This window comes from Anolis sagrei, chromosome 2 (assembly GCF_037176765.1).
Source record: "Anolis sagrei isolate rAnoSag1 chromosome 2, rAnoSag1.mat, whole genome shotgun sequence".
NCBI lineage: Eukaryota > Metazoa > Chordata > Lepidosauria > Squamata > Dactyloidae > Anolis > Anolis sagrei.
The window spans coordinates 34,956,499-34,975,775 of record NC_090022.1 but is presented as its reverse complement, the minus strand read 5'-3'; the positions used below and the strand labels follow the sequence as shown (position 1 = coordinate 34,975,775).

At 37.1% G+C, this 19,277-nt stretch overlaps 1 protein-coding gene across 15 annotated transcripts in view; it reads left to right on the top strand.

Moving 5' to 3' along the window:
- MAGI1 (membrane associated guanylate kinase, WW and PDZ domain containing 1) overlaps positions 1–19,277 on the top strand; it is a 595,596-nt gene that overhangs the window by 450,081 nt on the left and 126,238 nt on the right. For all 15 annotated transcript variants that reach the window (XM_067463460.1, XM_060766417.2, XM_060766416.2 and 12 more), the window contains one exon: positions 18,874–19,080. In XM_067463460.1, the coding sequence (XP_067319561.1) occupies positions 18,874–19,080 (207 nt within the window). The remainder of the gene's footprint in view (positions 1–18,873; positions 19,081–19,277) is intronic.

Genomic DNA, 19,277 nt, shown 5'->3' with positions numbered 1-19,277 from the left:
GGATTTTGGAAGGCTAGGTCCATTTGCTCTATCTTTCAGCCTCGGCTGAAATGAGAGTCATAGTGACTTTTTCAGGTTTGTTATGATAATCCGTGGAGAATTGTGAAGCACTGCTAGTACATACTGTTTAGAGGAAACAAACCCATCACTTCAGTCTATACTGCTATAACATTCAGGGCTCCTCATGACTTTTGTTTGCAAGTTTGGTAGGAATGTTCTGTATACTTTTACTATTTTGAGAACTATAGTTTACCTGATGCACCACATTGTAGAAACCAACTATACAAAAATCTTGAGAGAAATATAAGTGAAAAATAAAGGCACACATTCCTTTAAATGTGAGTTCTGAAAAGACAAGATATGTGTATTGTAGAGGTATATTAGAAGTGCAGTTATAGAATGTTTTTGTCAAGACAGGTGAGTTGTGTGCGTGCATCAGCAAAGTTTTTTCTGTGCCCAGTTTTCACATTCAAGAGTAATTTAAAATGTTGTGGTTCCTCCTCTGGGCATAACACAGATTCATTCCAAAGGAAGCGGAAATCGTTCTTAATTAGTTTCATAATTTTAAGTGTAACAAGGCAACCTTTCAAAATAATAGAAAACTGTGCATTAGAGACAATGAAGAATCCATTTAGTTATGAACAAAAACAATAAATTGGCCACTTAATTATATATAACATCTAATTGCAGATTCCATTGTACTCTACCTGTTAAAAATATGCAGACTTACCCCAAGTCATTGGAGTTGTAAACTATATCATAAACATTTATGCATGGGTCTAATCCAGTTTTACATATGATATGTTCATCCAACAGGTGAAACAAACAGGTTAATAAAATACAGCCTTGCCTGTTCTCCTTGCCAATTAGAAACCATTCTGTTTTTCCATATTATGTCCTAATAGTGGCCTCTTGTCTTGAGTACCAGTTACACATCTGTACAATCAGACACTAATTTCTTTAAGTACAATCCATAGTTTGTCATGATCTACAAAATAAAAGGCTTTGCTATAATCTATAAAGCACAGATTTTCAAATTAATGGTGCTTTAACACAGGAGCTTGCATAAATCTGTTTTAACCTTATTGGCAAATTTTAGCTCTTCCTTGTTTTAATCTTATTGCAAACCCTGAAACACATGTCAAAAATATAAATAAAGTAAAATAAAATTTATTGATTGATTAACTACATTTAAATACCGCTTCTCTCCCCCTACAGGACCTCAAAGCACTTTCCGACATTATAAAAACAAAATTCAATGTCGTGCATACATGTGAAAACCAAAAGCTAATAGCACGATAGTAACTATAAATTAACCTAACCAAATTAAAACATAAACATAAAAAGACATTTAAACATACAGTATAAAAAAATTAAACATTGATAATATAATAACATTTATGTTAAAACAACACAATTTAAAAACAGTTATTAAAACCACACCATCCAAAATCAAGTCCGTAAAAGCTTGATCACATAACCACATTTTTACTTTCTTTCTGAATGTCAGGAGGGAGGGGGCTGCTCTAATTTCACTAGAGAGGGAGTTCCATAGTCAAGGGGCCACCACTGAGAAGGCCCCACCAGTCGCGCTTGTGAGGAAGATGGAAATGAAAGCAGAGCCTTCCCAGAAGATCTTAATCTCTGAGATGGATCATAGTAGGAGATACGTTTGAATAGCTAGGCTGGGCCAGAACCATTTAGGGCTTTATAGGCTAAAGCCAGTACTTTGAATTGTGCTTGGTAGCAGACTGGTAGCTAGTGGAGCTGGCATGGTGTTGTATGCTCCTTGTACACTGGCCCAGTTAGAAATCTGCCTGCCCCCCCAAATAAAAGATAGCTTTACTCAAGTGCTCTGAAATCATGCTTTCTAAATAAATGGCTTCCCATGCCTTTCCTGTTAGTATGAGACCAAGAATCAGAGCTTCAGACAGGAAATATACCCACAGTTATTGCTCCTATCAGTTGTTTCCCACTAACCTGAGCAGGACATGCAGGTAACATTGGGGGGGGGGGGGGAAGCACAGTACCCATGTTACTAAGGAATAGTTGTTCTTCTCTTATGCTATGTGGACTCCTTTTAAATTACTGGAACTAAACATGATGAGAAAGTTGCTTTTTGGAAGTACTTAATTCTCATCATCCAGTAAACTGTTTAGAAAATTTCTGTTACTTATCACAGTGTTGTCCAAGTAACTCGTTACTTTATTATTTGCTTAACATATTACTTTTCTATTACAGTAGGCTTGTATATTACCTGAGGGATCTGTTCTATTCTAGGAGCCTTCATGTAATACATTTTTTTTTTGTCTGGAAACGTATTTTTCTTACTTAAAATGAGAGATATATTCAGTTTCTGGGATGGTCTAAGCTCCTACCTTTTGCCACTCAACTCCTAGAATAAGTGTTTTTTGTTGGTTTTTTTTGTGTTTTTTTTTTTTTTTGGTAAGAGTTAAGGTACAATATTCAAACTTGACTCAGATTTTTGTGGTTGTATTTTGGACTAAATTTCTCAACTGTTACATGAGTGTATGGGGTATATGCTTGCACATTCCATTACATCTGATTAACTCTTCATGGGTACAGATCAGCTGTCATGGTACAGTCCACATGTGTTGAATATTACATGTGAGAAATTCTAAGGTGCAGGGTTTTAGACTCCACTTACTGATGACATGAAACGCTCAGTTAATCGTAAAGGATTGTGACCCTTGGGTGGAAAAAGCTTTTCTGCCTTTGATTTATGTCCATGAGTTTCCCTACTTTCATTCAGTTATGCACAGAAATAACTTAGCTGCATCTTATTTTGTTGGAATTGCGGCATTTTTATAGCACTGCAGTCATAGTTTAGGAAGTATAAATTAAATCAAAGGGTTTTTGTGGTCTTAATAAGTAGGGATGGGGAATTAGTGGTTGCTCTTCTCAAGGAATTATACACTGCCATCTACAGAGCAAAGAATTTTCATGCACCATCCAAATAGCATCTAAAACCCAGCGCACAGAATAACAAGTTTAAAGATCACTCATTTATTTGTAACTGTTTACTTATGGTTGGTAAACAAAGTTAAGATGAAGTTATATTACAAAAAGAAAGTGATGGCCAACTTGGTTTTCCTCTGCAAAGGACTGACATTTTCCAGCCATTTACAAAGTTAAAGTAGCTTTGCAAAGTAACTAAAGGACTTTTGAGGTAACTTGACAGGAATTCTTCAGGTTTTCTGCTGTTCTCACATCAATGTCAAGATGGTTTCTTTTTAAAAGAACAAAAAAGTAAAAGGAAATAATGGAAAAGCAACAAGAGCCAAAAGTAATACAACAGTAGGATGTGTAATGAAAGTGGATTATGTAAAAGGGAGAAATCTCATTGGAAAAATAACTTTGAAAAAGGTCTGCTCAGTTCAAGTGCTTATAGGAACTCTTGAGAATAGAGCTATACCTACAATAGACTCTCCATTAACTGGAACTCTCAAGCAATTGGCAAAAATGAGAAGAAATGATGCTTTTCAAGCTGTTTTTATAAAACAATAAAACAGTGTTACATAAATCAGCTTTGTCTTTATTTGTTTTATTACTTTTTTCATGTCAGGGGAGACTTGAAAAACTGCAAGTTGCTTCTGGTGTGAGAAAATTGGCCACCTGCAATAATGATAACAACAACAACAAGAACAACAACTTTATTTTTGTACCCCGCCTCCATCTCCCTGAAGGGACTCAGAGCAGCTTACATGGGGACAGGCTCGACCAGACATAGGTTAAAAACAACACAAAAAATGTAAAACAACATCATAATAACATAAAACAACATCATAAAACAACCAATAACATGGTTATTTAGAACACCAGATTAGGGTTATTTAGAACACCAGATCTATAGGGCAGGAGACAGTGATAAAGTGCAGGAGCTGATAGTAAATTAAATTAGGGGGCCAATTTTCTGGTGAACTGCAAGGACTTTGTCCAGGGAACGCCCAAATGTTTGATGTTTTACCATCCTTGTGGGAGTCTTCTCTCATGTCCCCGCATGGGAAGCTGGAGCTGACAGAGGAAGTTCATCCGTGCTCTCTTCAGATTTGAACCCACGACCTGTCATTCTTCAGTCCTGCCAGCATAAGGGTTTAACCCATTATGCCACTGGGGGTCCTATTGTTGTGTTACTGTATGTCAATATTAATATCAAGTCAATACAAAATTTATGGTATGGTATAATATAGGTTATAGAAATAGGCTTATTTTAAGTTGTAATTCTCAAGCAACCATAGACATTTATCTGGCATCTACTAGTCCCTATGGGTGGCAGTTAACTGAGAGTCTACTGTATTTTTAGATGTTAGTGCTATGTCATCTATTACTTGTTATTAGTGGATAAACATGTCATTTCATGCTCTTTTGTGTATGTATGTGTGTGTGTGTGTGTGTGTGTATATATATATATATATGTATATGTATATATATATGTATATATTCAGGTTAAGGTGCTGACTTTGAAACATTTTACATTATTTAAATTAGATGAACATAAGCTCTTTTCCTGTGCAATGTCATTTCATTGATTGAAAATCTATAACTTTTTTTAGTGTTTAAATACAATTTCTGAGATATCACAGTAGATTTAAATTTATGAATAGTATAACCCTCGGTTTTTATTTTGAAGCCTCACATGTGTTCTTTGAGGGTTCATCTTCTCTCTAAAAGCACAATTATAGAAACTCTCGGGACTAGAATAGATGTGTTATCCTTTCCATTTCAGTAAAACAAAGTGAAATACAGACAGAACACCAATCACACTGATGGTTTAACCATTACATGCTGAGCTTTAATTACTGTAATCTGCCAATAATATGCTTTTAGATCAGACCAAGAAGTGATCTGGGAAAGAGAAATGGCCTTCAACTTTTGTGATGCAGTTTGCACACTTCTGAGGTCTAGCATGTACCTCTTTCAGTCAGATTGGAACAGGGTCATAGTAATCAGGGCAGGAAAATGTATTCTTGATTAAGCTCCTTTTGATCAAATGCTTGAGACTTGGACCTTGGGAAGGTGTTAACCAGTCCCTTTTGGAATGTTTTCTTTTTGATTACATTAGTTCTCTTATCTCTACAATATTTGAAATATTTTATTTCTTCATAGTGAATGATGGTGATTTTTCACCGTATTTCTGATACCAACCAATTTTACTTCAACATGAGTTGACCATACCATTTTAGGTTCAGTAGTGTTGAATTTGTAAATAATATATTGTTACAGTTCCCTTTTGTGAGCAAAAGATTGTTCATTCTCCTGCCAAGGTGAAAAGGGGCTGTTATAATTGGGTGTAGGCAGAGAATTGAAATGCGATGTATTGTAGCATTTTTACTTTTCCAGTAATATAATGTTTTATAGCAGCAGTTCTCAACTAAATGTTTTGACTTTCAACTCTCAGAAGTCCCAACCAGGATTCTGGATATTAACATCCAAAACATCTGGAGGAGCAAAAGCTACGAACAATATTGTTAGTTTTTTTATACCCACAAAAATATTGATAGAGGGGAGGGGGAATTCTGAGGCATTCCAAAGCAGAACAACTATAAGTCTCAAATAAAATATAAGAACCTCATGGCAGCTGTTCAGGATCTCACTAAAGATCTAGGTACACTGGGATCCTTTTTTCTGCACTAATTAGATGCCATTTGAAAGTAACATGAGTCATCTTTCACTAGTTGAAAAGAAAACAATTGATTATAGGTTTACACACAGCCATGCATAAATGGGCAAACATACAAAAAGGGGTCTTGTAGCAGCTTTGAATGCAATTGAGAGATTGAGGCTTGAAGCATAAGCCTCAATCTCAGCTTCATAAGATGGTTCAGCTTCATAAGATGCAAAAAGAAAGTAAAGCAAAAATCTTATCATGTAATAGCCAGAGATTTTTCATTAAGATTATTATTTGTTACATATAGATATGTAATGAAACCACCATGTTAATACATGTAATGTACTAAGATGTCTTCATCACAGTCCAGAATCCATACTAGTTATCTCTCTTATTTGGCCCTGGTTTGAAGTTTCCTTGTTCCACAACCATCACCTTGACTTTAGGGACAGAGTGTCCTGGAAGACATAAATGTTCCAACATGATTGAAATTTTTGATGTCAGTTTTCTGTCCACGTATTATTTTGCTTAGAGGCTACTGTGTTTGTTCTGTGTAGAATACAGGAGGGCATTGTTTGAGAAAGATGAGCAAATATGCTTCTGCTGTATTTAACATTACTAGGATCTATGAAGTTCCTAGTAATGTTAGAATACATTACTAGTAATGTTAGAATACAAGCCAGAATACATATAGGACTAGAGGTGGCATCTAGGTTTGTAACAGGGTCTTATCCTACATCTTGTATGACATGCACTTGTCAAAGTTTTTAAAGGGCAGTATTATAATCCACAATGGGTTGTGGCTCCTTGATGAAATATTTGAGTGGTCTCAGTCTATAACTTCTAGTTGACATGTTGTGACGTTCTGTTATTTTCTGTGCAGGGTTTAGTTTGTCCTGCCTTTTCTATTTGCTGTTTATTTTACCTCCATGTAGAAATCCTGTTCAATAGCCAGATCTTCAGGTGTGGCCCACATAGAGTTCTTCTTTCATTGTCATGCTGTAAAAGTTGCTGTTCTCTGGTTGGTAACACTGTTTTAACTATATTCCTTGAGCTGTAGACTTCTGACAAAAGACCCTTCTAAAGTTTCAGCAAACTATATCACTGGGAAAGAGGAGATTCCAGAACGTGACTAGACTGATTACAATATTTTATGAGTTTTTGAGATGGGATGGCCTATATTCTTTTTTCTTTGGAGAAGAAAATTGTACCTGATATTTGGTCTCCTTAGAGAATCACAGATTCTCTGTGTTTAGTTCACATCTAACCTCTTTATAGTTGATGTGTTGTTTTTACATTTATTTATTTGTTTATTTATCTTTATCCTGATTGTATTTGATATGTACTGTAAACCGACCTGAGTCCCTCGTGGAGGTTGAGAAGGCCGGTATAGAAATCCTCTAAATAAATAAATAAATTATCCTGCCTTTTCTTCAGCTTGGGACTCAAGGCAGTTTACAAGAGTTAAAACAATAATACTTAAAAATTAATAGTATACATAAGTTAAAAAGCAGTTGACTCATTATAAATTTAAAACCAGTTAAAACAAATTAAAACAATGACAAATAAAAGCCCTACACATTATACCAGGTTTGTTTCCCCTAAAAGTTAATCCCCAAAGCCCTGCTGGAATGAAAAGGTATTTGCCTACCTAGGTAATAAATAGTGCCAATCTAACCTCTCTGGGAAGGGAATTCTAGATCCTGGGGGCCGCCATTGAGAAAGCCATCTCTCATGTTGTCATCAAATGTACCTGTGATCGTCAGCCCAGCTTCTGCTCACCTAGCAATTTGCAAACAGCAATGTGAATAGATAAATAGGTACCGCTTTGGTGGGGAGATAATAAAAGGTGCCATGCAGACATACTGGCAATTAGATTGGGAGAACATCTACAGACAACAAAGCTCCTTGGAATGGAAGATGGAGTGACAGCACCTCCCTGTGGCCAGAGTCAAACATAGCCTCCAAATGCCAGAGATGGAAAAATATGGGAAAACTTTACCTCTGTTTATGTACTATCTGTCTTCGTTAATTGTATAACAGCATTGAATGTTTGCTGTATATGTGATCTGTAATCTGCCATGAGTCCCCTTGGGTAGATAGAGCAGAATATAAATAAAGTATATTATTACTGTGATCATTATGAGACAGAAAACAAACTTTCTCAGAAGATCTGAAAACACAAGCCAGCTAGTATGGGAGAATATTCTCCCATGTTTTTGCATATTGCACAGTTTGCTGATAGGGCTCACTTCTCTCTCTCTCTCTTTTTTTTTTTGTGTGGAAAGAATATTGCCCAATCTCCCAAGCATAGTCCATAGGATTCATTACCCATAATGGGAGCCACCGATGGTGCAATGGGTTAAACAATTCTGCTGGCAGGACTGAAGGTTCAAAGGTCAGAGGTTCAAAGCTGGGGACAGTGTGGATGAGCTCCCTTTGTCAGCTTCAGCTCCCCATGCAGGGACATCAGAAAAAACTCCCACAAGGATGGTAAAACATCAAAACATCCAGACATTCCCTGGGCAACGTCCTTGCGGACGACCAATTCTCTCACACCAGAAATATCTTGCAGTTTCTCAAGTCACTCCTGATACAGAAAAAAAAATACCCATAATGGAATCTTCAGTCCCTTAAGAATGATAACTCGCTATTTGTTTTTGGGAGAAAGGTGACAAATAAAAGAAATGTATCAAGATATACACACGCACGCACGCATACATAAGTGAGCTGATGGATTTTTACTCCAATTAACTACATCTGGTGTCTACACTCTGGATGTTTTCAGACATGGTCATGGTAATTTATTGCAGTATAATGTATTCCAGCTAAGATCTGGTTAGTTTTTAAGGTACCAAAAGACTCCATCCTTAGCAACAGGCTAACATGAATGTTTCTCTGAAAATTCTGGGAATTATATTTTTTAAAACCTGTTAGTTAATCTAATTTGAGTATGTAACTTGGTTTTTTTTTCTAATAGCATCAACTAGTATGTGGAAGCCAAAGAAGGTATAAAAGACATGGAGGCATAAGTTTATTTAATTTAGTATTTTCCTTATTTTCAAGATTTTCTTTGCTGGTTGGCAAATAGTAGATTAGAGGCAGAACATATTTGAATAATCTTATTTCTGAATTTGGGGCCATGTTTTAAGTAACATTTAACTAAAGCTCCCTTTCATTTCCTCACACACATACAGTGCCTTTGCTTTGGCATATTTTTGCTAATGCTTCCACTATGTATGTGTGATTTTTGTAGCCATGATGTAGAATGCCATTGGTAGAATATCCATGAAAGTGAATGTGATTTAATAGGTGAATTGCATTGTAAATAATGTTGTTAGATATCAGTATTGCTCCCTCACCCCAAGTTTCCAGTTTTCTCAGGAAAAACTTGAGGCAACAGGGTTGTGGTTTTTTGTTTGTTTGGTTTTTTTTGGGGGGGGGGCGGGGTTACCTGTGTGTAAATCTCCAGCCAAGAAGGCTTTCTATCAGCTCACTCCCTCCCTCCTTCCTTTTCTCTGTTACTAAAAGAGCTCTTCTAGCTGGCCATTCAGTTTGCTTCTATTTGCACATCCTACTCGATTTCAATTTCCAACTGTCAATCTTGATTTGGGGCAATTTGTATGTCGTATTTCTTTTATTAGTAAAACAAACGCTCCTCATCCCATCTCCTTCAGTTAAGTGAAAAGGGATAAGCCACTCATTTCTCTTTGATCAGAGAACACCCCCTTTAGCAAGGGCTTCTGTCTTAATTTCAAACATGAAACTATGTTTTATGCAGTCTGTGTTTAAATGATTAACAATGTACAACTGTGGTAGCCGCTTAAGGCATAGTGCATAACTAAGGGTCCATCCCTAGATCTCAGATTTTTGCCCAGAATTTGCAGGATGTGGAATGACCTGGAGTTGGCTCTACATGAAGCCTTTATGCCAGGGCGGATTCAGAGTGGCAGATGCCAGATCGATCCCAGGATGGGCTTGATCACTAGCTGCCTAGGTACTGGGAGGCAGGAGGGAGATCTGACCATTCAACGGTGCTGAATTCATTTCAGAGTTGGCCTAACTGCTAACACTGGTTCAAACTCTTGGTTTGCTCCAGGGTCTCAGGTAGAATTCGGAATCACCACAATTTTGGTTAATACAGTTCAAAGGTTGTGTCAACTGGTCTTGGAATGCATTAAACCAAATCAGCTCTGTGTATTATTTTGCCACCACAGAGTTGATTGCCCCCGCTTTCAGGATAACTGATCATTGTAGATGTGTTGCTAGAGCAGAATATGCCACAGCCTGATTATCTACTATTGTGTGCCTGGATTCGGTTTGATCGGTTTCCTTTGCCCAATCTGGTTTGTTTGTCTGGCCATAACGGTAAGGGTTCAGCCACCATGGCTTTTTTTTTCTTTTTGCTGAAACTGGTCATGGCTCCTCCTTTTATTCGGTATCATGAGGCGCACAAAGAGGCTGCTTTGTGCTTGCACGGGGTTTCCCTGTGAACCCTGCCTGTCAGGCCAATCAGAATAGAATAATGCCATGACATGTCTTATGCAAGCTTTGTCTATTTAGTGAAACTAGTGCCTCCATTGCTCTCAGTTGCATCCTGGCTCTAGGGAGGTGCTTCGGTCCGATTGCCTTTCTGCTTGCTCTCAGCTTTATTTTATGGTTTGGCTTGACCTAGCATTGAATCTTTTAAATTTTCCTTTATTTTCCTTATTCTTTTTATTCAGAGTAACTGGGAGTTGGAAAAGTGCAGGGCAGGTGGGTGGAATGTGTGCATGCATTTGGGGACTTGGGAGAAAGAAAGAGCATCTCTTTGCTCTTGGTGTGCTTTTCTTTAAAAATATTTGGGTGGCTCTGAGAGCCTTGAGTCACCCTTTAGCTTATTTTTCTCTTTCCCTCCTCTACTTCAGAAAAATGCTTTAAAAGATGATGATGATGATGATGATGATGATGATAAATCCCAGTAAACAAACAGAAAAGCCTCATTCTCAGAAAACTACTACCTCATTACCTACCTATAATTTCATTCTTTTGCAAATAAATTATCTGTGTTTATATTTCTCTCTCTGCCTTCTGTCTTCTGAATTTACAGTAATAATAATAATAATAATAATAATAATAATAATAATAATAATAAAGTTGTTTTAGTAATAGTTTGGCTGTTGTCAGTAGTGGGGCACTGGGCTATGTGATGTGGAAGTGCATCTTTGGCAGTTGGCAGGAAGGAATGGTGCCCTGCTGCTACTAAAAAGAAAAATAATCCTAAAAATCAGGGGATGACCCAAACGTTATGAAGCTTGGTGGGCTAAAAGTGTTTGATGTGTCCTCCAGTGTGATCATTTTCATCCCGATAGCCCCAAAAATGATGGGAAGAGGAGCCTGGGAAGCCCCCCCCCCCCCCATTGCTGCCAATAGACCGAACCTAGCCACATTTTTTCAGTTGAGGACCAAAAACGGCTATCTGCCCCTTTTCAGGAGGCACGTGAAAACAAATCCAGGGGTCTCCCAAAATTCGGCCAGCAGAAACGGATTGAGGTTCAGCCCAAATGCACAAGCCTATCTAGTACCTTCCAGGCAAGCAAGTTGTTGCAATGGTGTAAAAGAGGAAGAGGAACAAATGCAGTTAGTAGGGTAAATTCACCATGTCATGCCTAAGAACCAGAAGATGACACGGTCAGTCACTGTCTCATCTAAAACAAACTCATAGTATGAAAATCAAACTGGGGGGAGGCGAGGACATGTTTATTGCCTTGAACTTGTCAGAGGGAAAATGTGGAACAAAAACTTAATAAATACAGCAATAATAATGTATTGATTTTCATTGCTGGGCATGCCTGGCAATTTCTTTGTTTTACAATGCTTTCACATCCCTTAGGGACTCCTCCCAGGAAGAAATCCATCTTTAGACCATGCTATGATTGCTTTTGCTATACATGTGGTTTTTAAAATCTGTTTGACAGAGAATAAGAAACTACCATGAAAACTGATGGAGTTTTGTTGTTTATTTGTTTGTGATGTTGGTTTTGGTTTTTCTTGGCTAAGAAGTAAGTTTGTTTCTTATGCATTTTAAGATCTGCTACACTGCATCATTAAAAACTGGATGATTTTTTAAACCTTAAAATTACGGTGGTTGCATACCAGGAGCTTGGATATGCCAATACTTATAAAAACTCATTTTGACCTACAAAATGATTGGGGAGATTCATGGGATAAATTTGAACCCCTTTGAAATCTCAAATTGTTTTGTGTCAATGCTTCATTTCCTCAAATACCACCCTCCCCACCTTCTTCACTTATCATTGAAAGAGTAATCTCCAGACTTTAGGTTGATCAGATGTACTTCAGCTTCGCTTTGACTGATCACATTATTTGTAGTGGGTGTGCTGTACTAAATCACAGGGTAGCACTTGTATTCCCTGAGTGGATGACTGCAGTAATTTACATTACTAGAAAGTGAAAGAACAAATGGAATACAACTGAGGAGACATTGAAATCAAGGGAGTGTTCCACCAAATATCTGCTATGTAACAAGAGACCTCTGGATCAGATCTATGTTTTGTCATCCAAATATTAATTTATAAAAAAGTGTAGACCATTACAACTAGCAAAATAAAAGTGTTTTTATAAATGGTATAAAACGGATGTGCATACCATTACCATATTATCATCCATTTGTATCAAAACTCCTAATTTTAATAAGAGTGCGTATCAAATTTATTAATATAAAGTGAGATCACCAGCTTACCATTAGGAACTCTAATGGTGGATAAAGTATTTGAATTACCCCATCAGATAGTCAGCTATCAAGAGAAGGGATGGGGGGAGAATTGGAAGAATGTGAAAGGGTTGTAAAGGGGTTTCTCTGTCTGCTTGTGATGGGTGACATATAAAGAGACATGAAATATTTGGCATCTGTTTTGACATTTGGATTTCCACACTGCTGGAAAACCAAGCTTGACCTTTAATTACAACTAAAAGTGAAGCCAGGTGTGAAAAGGCTTTGCTGAAGGACGTTTCTAAAAAGAAAGCGGGATTGAAGAATAGTGAACTGGGTAGAAAGCAGGACATTCAAAGGATGTTCTGCACAAAAATGGGAAAGTTTTGATAGTACCATCTGTACATATAACATTTCCCTCTCAGATCTCTTCTCCTTGCCCAAGGTTTTGAGAAATCTTTCCCTTAAGTATAGCAGAAGACTCAGCTCTGGGCTATGGAGTGTAAATGGTGGCCATGTTTGAATCTGTTGGTTTCCCTATCAAAACATGCAGGGACTCAAAGTTTTAACAGGGATAGGCCTCTACTGGAAAGCTCCCCAAGCCATGGCTATTTGGTTAACCATGAACAACAGAATGCATAGTTTCACAGCTCATTTAGTCACATTCTTCCCTATTAAACACAGTAAGATTTGTTGTATTTCTTTGTTGTTATTGTGTGCTTTCAAGTAATTTCTTCTGGTTGCTTCTGGAGTGAGAGAATCCGCTGGCTACGAAAACGTTGCCCAGGGGATGCCTGGATGTCTTGCAATCCTGCAGGGAGGCTTCTCTAGGCACTCAAAGTGGCCAGCTACTGGTCAAAGGACATTTAATCAACTACCAAGCTTGCAAACTTTGTGTTTTGTTTGTTTGTTTAAAAATGCAATATAACTGTTTGGTCTGCTCCTGACATGATAAATAAAAAAAGTAATTTCTGATTTATGGAAACTTTGTGTTCCGATATGTTGGTGTGTTGGCTGCAGTGTGTCATGTAAATGCAGTCTATTTGGAATAATCAGAAAATCATATATTTTTAAAAACATGAGATATGTTTACAGATTAGCCTGTAAATACATTTCATTATTACTATTTATGTATGTGTTGATATCTCTTAGAAGGGATTGGTTTTAACCTTCAATTTGCTAGTAAAACTGAATTACTGTGTCATGAAATGATTCATGTCTAAATATGAAATCAGTTCTTGTGGGTTTTTTCGGGCTATATGGCCATGTTCTAGAGGCATTTCTCCTGACGTTTCGCCTGCATCTATGGCAAGCATCCCCCACCTCTGAGGATGCTTGCCATAGATGCAGGCGAAACGTCAGGAGAAATGCCTCTAGAACATGGCCATATAGCCCGAAAAAACCCACAAGAACTGAGTGATTCCGGCCATGAAAGCCTTCGACAATACATTAAATATGAAATGTTTGGAAAGCTCTGCTCTAAGGTGAACCTATTGTTTCACAGGGTTTTCTTGGCTATATTTGTTCAGAGAGTATGTTTGTCCAAGGTCACCCAGTGGCTTTCCTTGGCTGAGCAGTCCTAATTCAACTTTCAAACCACTACATCTCTTATTTCTATTTCTATTTAATTATAATTACATCAGAATTTGAAGATATATATCTTCTGCAAATCTATTTTCTTTTGTATCTCCACCCCACTTTGTGTGTGTGTGTGTGTGGAGGGGCGGGGGTGGCTCTGTCTGAGCCTTATTTGCCTGGCTGTCCTTTGGAAGTATCATCTCAGTTTAGTTATCAGTTGTGTTGACTCTGTTTCTTCGTTTAGCTGCTCCAGCCCAGAAGTAGAGGTCGGCATGTAGAATTCAGCATACCATTTTCCCTTTGCTGTCTTGCAATGCAGTGCAAAGCCACATTTGAATATTCCTCACTCAAGAAAACCATATGAAATTCATAGGATCATCAAAAGTCAACAATTGATTTGAAGGCTGGTGTGCATGAAAACATATGGAAAGATCTTTCAACTGGAACAGTGAATGTTTTGAATCTAAGGAAAACAAATAACTGAAATATCCTTCTTTGGATATCGATTTCTACTGATGACAAATCCAGAGCCTTGTTTAAAAGTAGAGGAGTTGAGTTAGAGCAACACTGAGGGATTATGCCAGTTAATGGGCAGCCAGCTTGAAGAATTTGTTACAGGCTGTCAGCCTCTGTCTCCTCTATAAACCAGAACGGAGTTAAAGAAAGATCAATACTGCAGTGTTACCGGAAGGCAGCATAAAGAATGGTAGTTGTCTTCTCTCCCTGTTGCTTTTTTCTTTCTCTATTTTGCTGTCTCCCTCTTTCCATTCTACCATCTATTAGCTACTCCAGCATTATATAGAGCATGAGAATATCTTTTCTAATAGAGGCTTAGGCTGCTGTACGAACTTTCTTTATCTCCTTTAAGGCTTTTACCATGAGAAGTCATTTAGTTGGAATCAATAATTCACACACTCGCACACACACATTCAAGATTCAAAATGAAGAATGAGTTTAAAGGTGTTCCTACTCCTGAAGAGCTGAAACTTGAATTAGCCATTGTATTGGCCCGAACAGGGCTCTTTGAGGTGGACTCATTCTTTAAAGCAAGTGTGTCCACCCCTCCCCATTCCACCACATAGAAATAAGCTTTTTGGGAGAAGAAATACTGATGTCATTCTTCTAGCTTGGAATTCTCAATCTGTCAATCGCCAAAGTAGATATTGCTGTCAATTGGTAGTTAGCCTCTTTCCTCTGCTCTTACTTAAGAGTAGATGCAGTTAGGCCAATCTGCATCTGGAACAGAATTGGAGAGCTAGGAGGCTCTGCTACACTAGGACCCTATCCAGGTCAGAGATAACTCACTACTGCAATTCATATTGAAAAAGTGTGACATTTCAGATGCAGGACTCTTTGTTTTGAGGGGGCTGAGAAAGTGTGCCTTGACCAGAATGAATAGGGATTTGAAACCTAGTCTTCAGAGTCCTAGTCCTGCACCTAGTACACCATATTGGCTCTTCCTAAAATAACAATGACAACAAAAAACTTGGAATATAAATGTAACATGCAACGTCAACATATGCCCTAATTATGATACTCTTATATGTATAGCATAAACAAGTGAAAAGGGAGAAGTGTTCAAGCTTTATTTTCTCAATTCTTATTTTCATTACCCTCTTGGCATGGAAAGGGATTTTTCAAGAGGAAAGACGCCTCTGCCCTTAGAAGCTTTCCATACATTTCCATACACTAATTTTCCACATTCAGAATCAAATAAAGAGCTAAATTCTCAGTTTAGAAAGTCACCTGCCACAATTAAAAGTTGGAGGTAAAGTATGAAGGAATAGGGCAGTTTCTTCTCTCCTTACATATATTATGTATTATATGTTCCATCTTTATGTTATAGTTCAGTGGTGGTGAACCTATGGCATGCAGTGCCCTCTCTCCTAGCACACACTGTATCTATTTGATGTAGTGGTGGGTTTTATAACAATTGTTATGATTTTTTCAGAGTTGTGATTATGAATATTTACTGATGGTTTTACCATTTTAAAATATATTAGATGTTATTCTCAAAAACCTTATTGTTGTTTGAGCAAGGCATGGGACATATTTATTATAGTATACTTAATAGTTTATATTATACTTTATACTTTATGGTCATTGTATGGTTTTGTTACATGTTTAAAGAGTAGTGCTTTACTTTTTTCATTACTTGAATTATCTAAAATATACTTAAAATACATTGGACAAATACTTTACCAAAGTAATGTTTTAAGGTAATTAATAAACATAATATTTTATCATAAATACACACAACAGCTAGCAATTTTAGCATATGTTATTTTTTTGGGAAATACTATAACTCCATCCCAATTAGCAACCATTTTTGTAACATATTCACTAAATGTTCAGTGAAAATTTAGCACAGTTTACATGTGTTTGTAAATTGTGGGTGCCTGGCTTCCCCACTTCAGGCTTCTTCATGTTGAACTCAGAGTCTGTGTGCATACAACTTATGCATGCATGGGCTTTCCCCTTGTGATCAGAGGCCTTTGGACCTTTGACAATACAAGATTATAGCCTCATGATTTTATTGTAATGGCCTTAGCTGAATCCCATGGAATCCCAAGGTGTTCAGTGACTCTAGTGAGTCACAGAAGTACAAAACTTGATTCCTATAGAATGTTGTCATGGTTGTTAATTATATATATTTTTTGCTGTATTTTTATGCTTTATGTAATTTATCATGCTATTGTTTGTGTTTTTTTTTTTTTGCATATAATTTTTTTTATTGAAATATCAGTAACTACAACGAAAGAGGGGGAATAATTTGAAGAGGATAGAAAAGTTGGAATAATAGATAAGGGTCAGAAAAAAGAAAAAAAAATCCCCGAAAAAAGAAAGGGGAAAAAAGAAAAATAGAAAAAAAAATTGGGCTTCCTTCTGATTCTGCACGTTTTTTTTCCTTTTTGTCCATCTCCTTCAAATGTCCAATCATGTCTGTCTAATAAGCACTATATTTTCTTAAAGGTCCTTTACTCTATTTTCAATATACTCATTAATTATTGACCAGTTTGTCTGTTTTATGGGGTTGCCAGTATTCTTTTTCAATAAAAAAGTCAGTGTATCCATGTCCTTAATTTCATTTATCTTCTTTATCCACTGAAATTTCTCCGGGATTTCTTTCTGCTTCCATAATTTTGCGAATATAATTCTGGCAGCCATAGTCAAATAAGTAAATAAAATGTCTTCATTTGCATCTAAACTTATATCACTGTCTGTAATTCCCAATAGATAGTACTCAGCTTTTCTCGGGAAATTTTTCTTAAATATTATTTGCATTTCTTCATGGATACCTTTCCAATATTTTTGAGTTGTATCACAACTCCACCATAGGTGAAAGAAACTTCCATCATGCACATCGCATTTCCAACAGGATTTTGATACTTCTTTATACATCTGATTTAATTTTACTGTTGTCATGGTTGTTAAAGGGAAATCATAGAGTTATTATTGTATACTGCGAAAAGGCCCTTTAATAAATATATCCGGCCAATTACCAATTACAATATGTAACAAAACTTGAAAAAAATCTGTTCCTGGTTACCGTTCAATTGTGAGGTACTTACTTTGAAAGTAGTTGTTATGCTCCAGAAACTTCATTTTTGTGGCTGCCACAAACTATGCTGAATTAGTTGAGACTCAATGGAATATTCATTGAAAAACTATAGCAAAATGTTCTGTAGGATGTCTTGCAAAAACAAAGTTTTTTCAGTTTAATGATTTTTTTCCATGTTTTTATAATAAAATCAATTAGGAAATGACATTTATAACCCAGGAATAAAAATTGTGTTGCACAATGTTACAATAAATTGTAACATTAGCACCATTATGAGGTAAAAAAGAAAAGAAAATAGAGATGGGATTTTGGTCATGTCTGCTAAGGGATCAAAAGAAGGTGAGGACTCTGCATCATCTTAATCTTCTAATACTAGACTGTGAGGACTCGGGTAGATCAGTAGCTAGACGAATTGGGAGTAGTGGGGCAAGTCAGTAGCCAGAGCAGAAATCAAGAAGCAATTGAGAAGTGAGAACCAACCAAGGACATAAAAGTATGTTAGTGCTCAGGAACAAATTTGAACAAAGCTCTCCAAGATCAGGAAGCTCAGCCCAGGTGGAATGGCACCAAGAACCCAAGGAACTGCCATCTGCAGGTCAGTGTTTCACCATGCAGGGCAGCTGCAAACAGATCTTGGCACACACCAAGCTCTTGGCACATGCCAATACAGCAGGAGTAGGGAAAACCCACAGCAGTTTCTCTGTGCTGTATTAGAACTTGCAACGTTGACAGCTGAAAACTTGCTTTGAAAGACAGATGCCAAGTGGTACCATTCCTCCCTCCCCTCTGCCCAAAAGTTTCCTTTTTGAAGAACTATTGCTGTTAAAAAATGTAGCTGCCACCCACAGAAGATGTGTATTAAAGCAGGTCATCCCAATCTTTCATCACTTTTCTGGGTGATGGTTGTAATGAATTTTTTATTTTGTGTAGGGCTTGCTCTAAATCTGGCACGGCATTCTGTGGGAGCATGCATGCCTTTTTTTTTAAAAAAAAATCTACTACAGCTAATTGAAATTCAAATGTAATGAATGTTGTTGGATTTAGGGTTTTTGGAAAGGACGGGCTATTCAGCACCGTTCTCTTTGTTGTAGTCCTTGTATGCTTGGCACACCGCAAAAAGACAAGCTTTGCTTCTGCTTTTAAATGTAAACATGAATGAATTTCAAAAAAGAAAAACATCAGACCATATTGGGTTTACTTTCTTTTGTGGGGGTGGAGATTCTTTCCACTGGTGGGAATGTAGGATTGGGAAGAATATTTGTTCATTCTAGGTGAGAGTGAAATTGAAAGTAGTGAATGAGGAGGAAAAGACAAAATCTTTGATGAGTTGAAATCTGTTCCTTCTTTAAAAAAAAAACAACCACAATATGCAAATGTGTTTCTATTGCCTAGGTAACTATTATGGAACACCCAAACCTCCCAGCCAACCCCTCAGTGGGAATGTGAATAACACTGATGCTTTGCAAAACCTCCAGTCCGGCTCCAAGCAGTCAACCCCTAAACGAACCAAGTCTTACAATGATATGCAAAATGCGGGCATAGTGCATACAGAGAATGAAGAGGAGGATGACGTCCCTGAAATGAACAGTAGCTTTACAGGTACATGTTTTCTTGTCTATGTACATAAAGTGACAGAGGGAAGGAGTGGGAAATTGAGATGTATATGTTGGTGATTCTTCTCAAGAAGATTTTTACATTCAAATGTTCAGTATCTGCCTAAACCATGGGATAATCTGGATTTTAGAGCTTTGTACTGGCTTCTAAAAATAAAACATTCAAAAGTTTTTCTTTCTTTC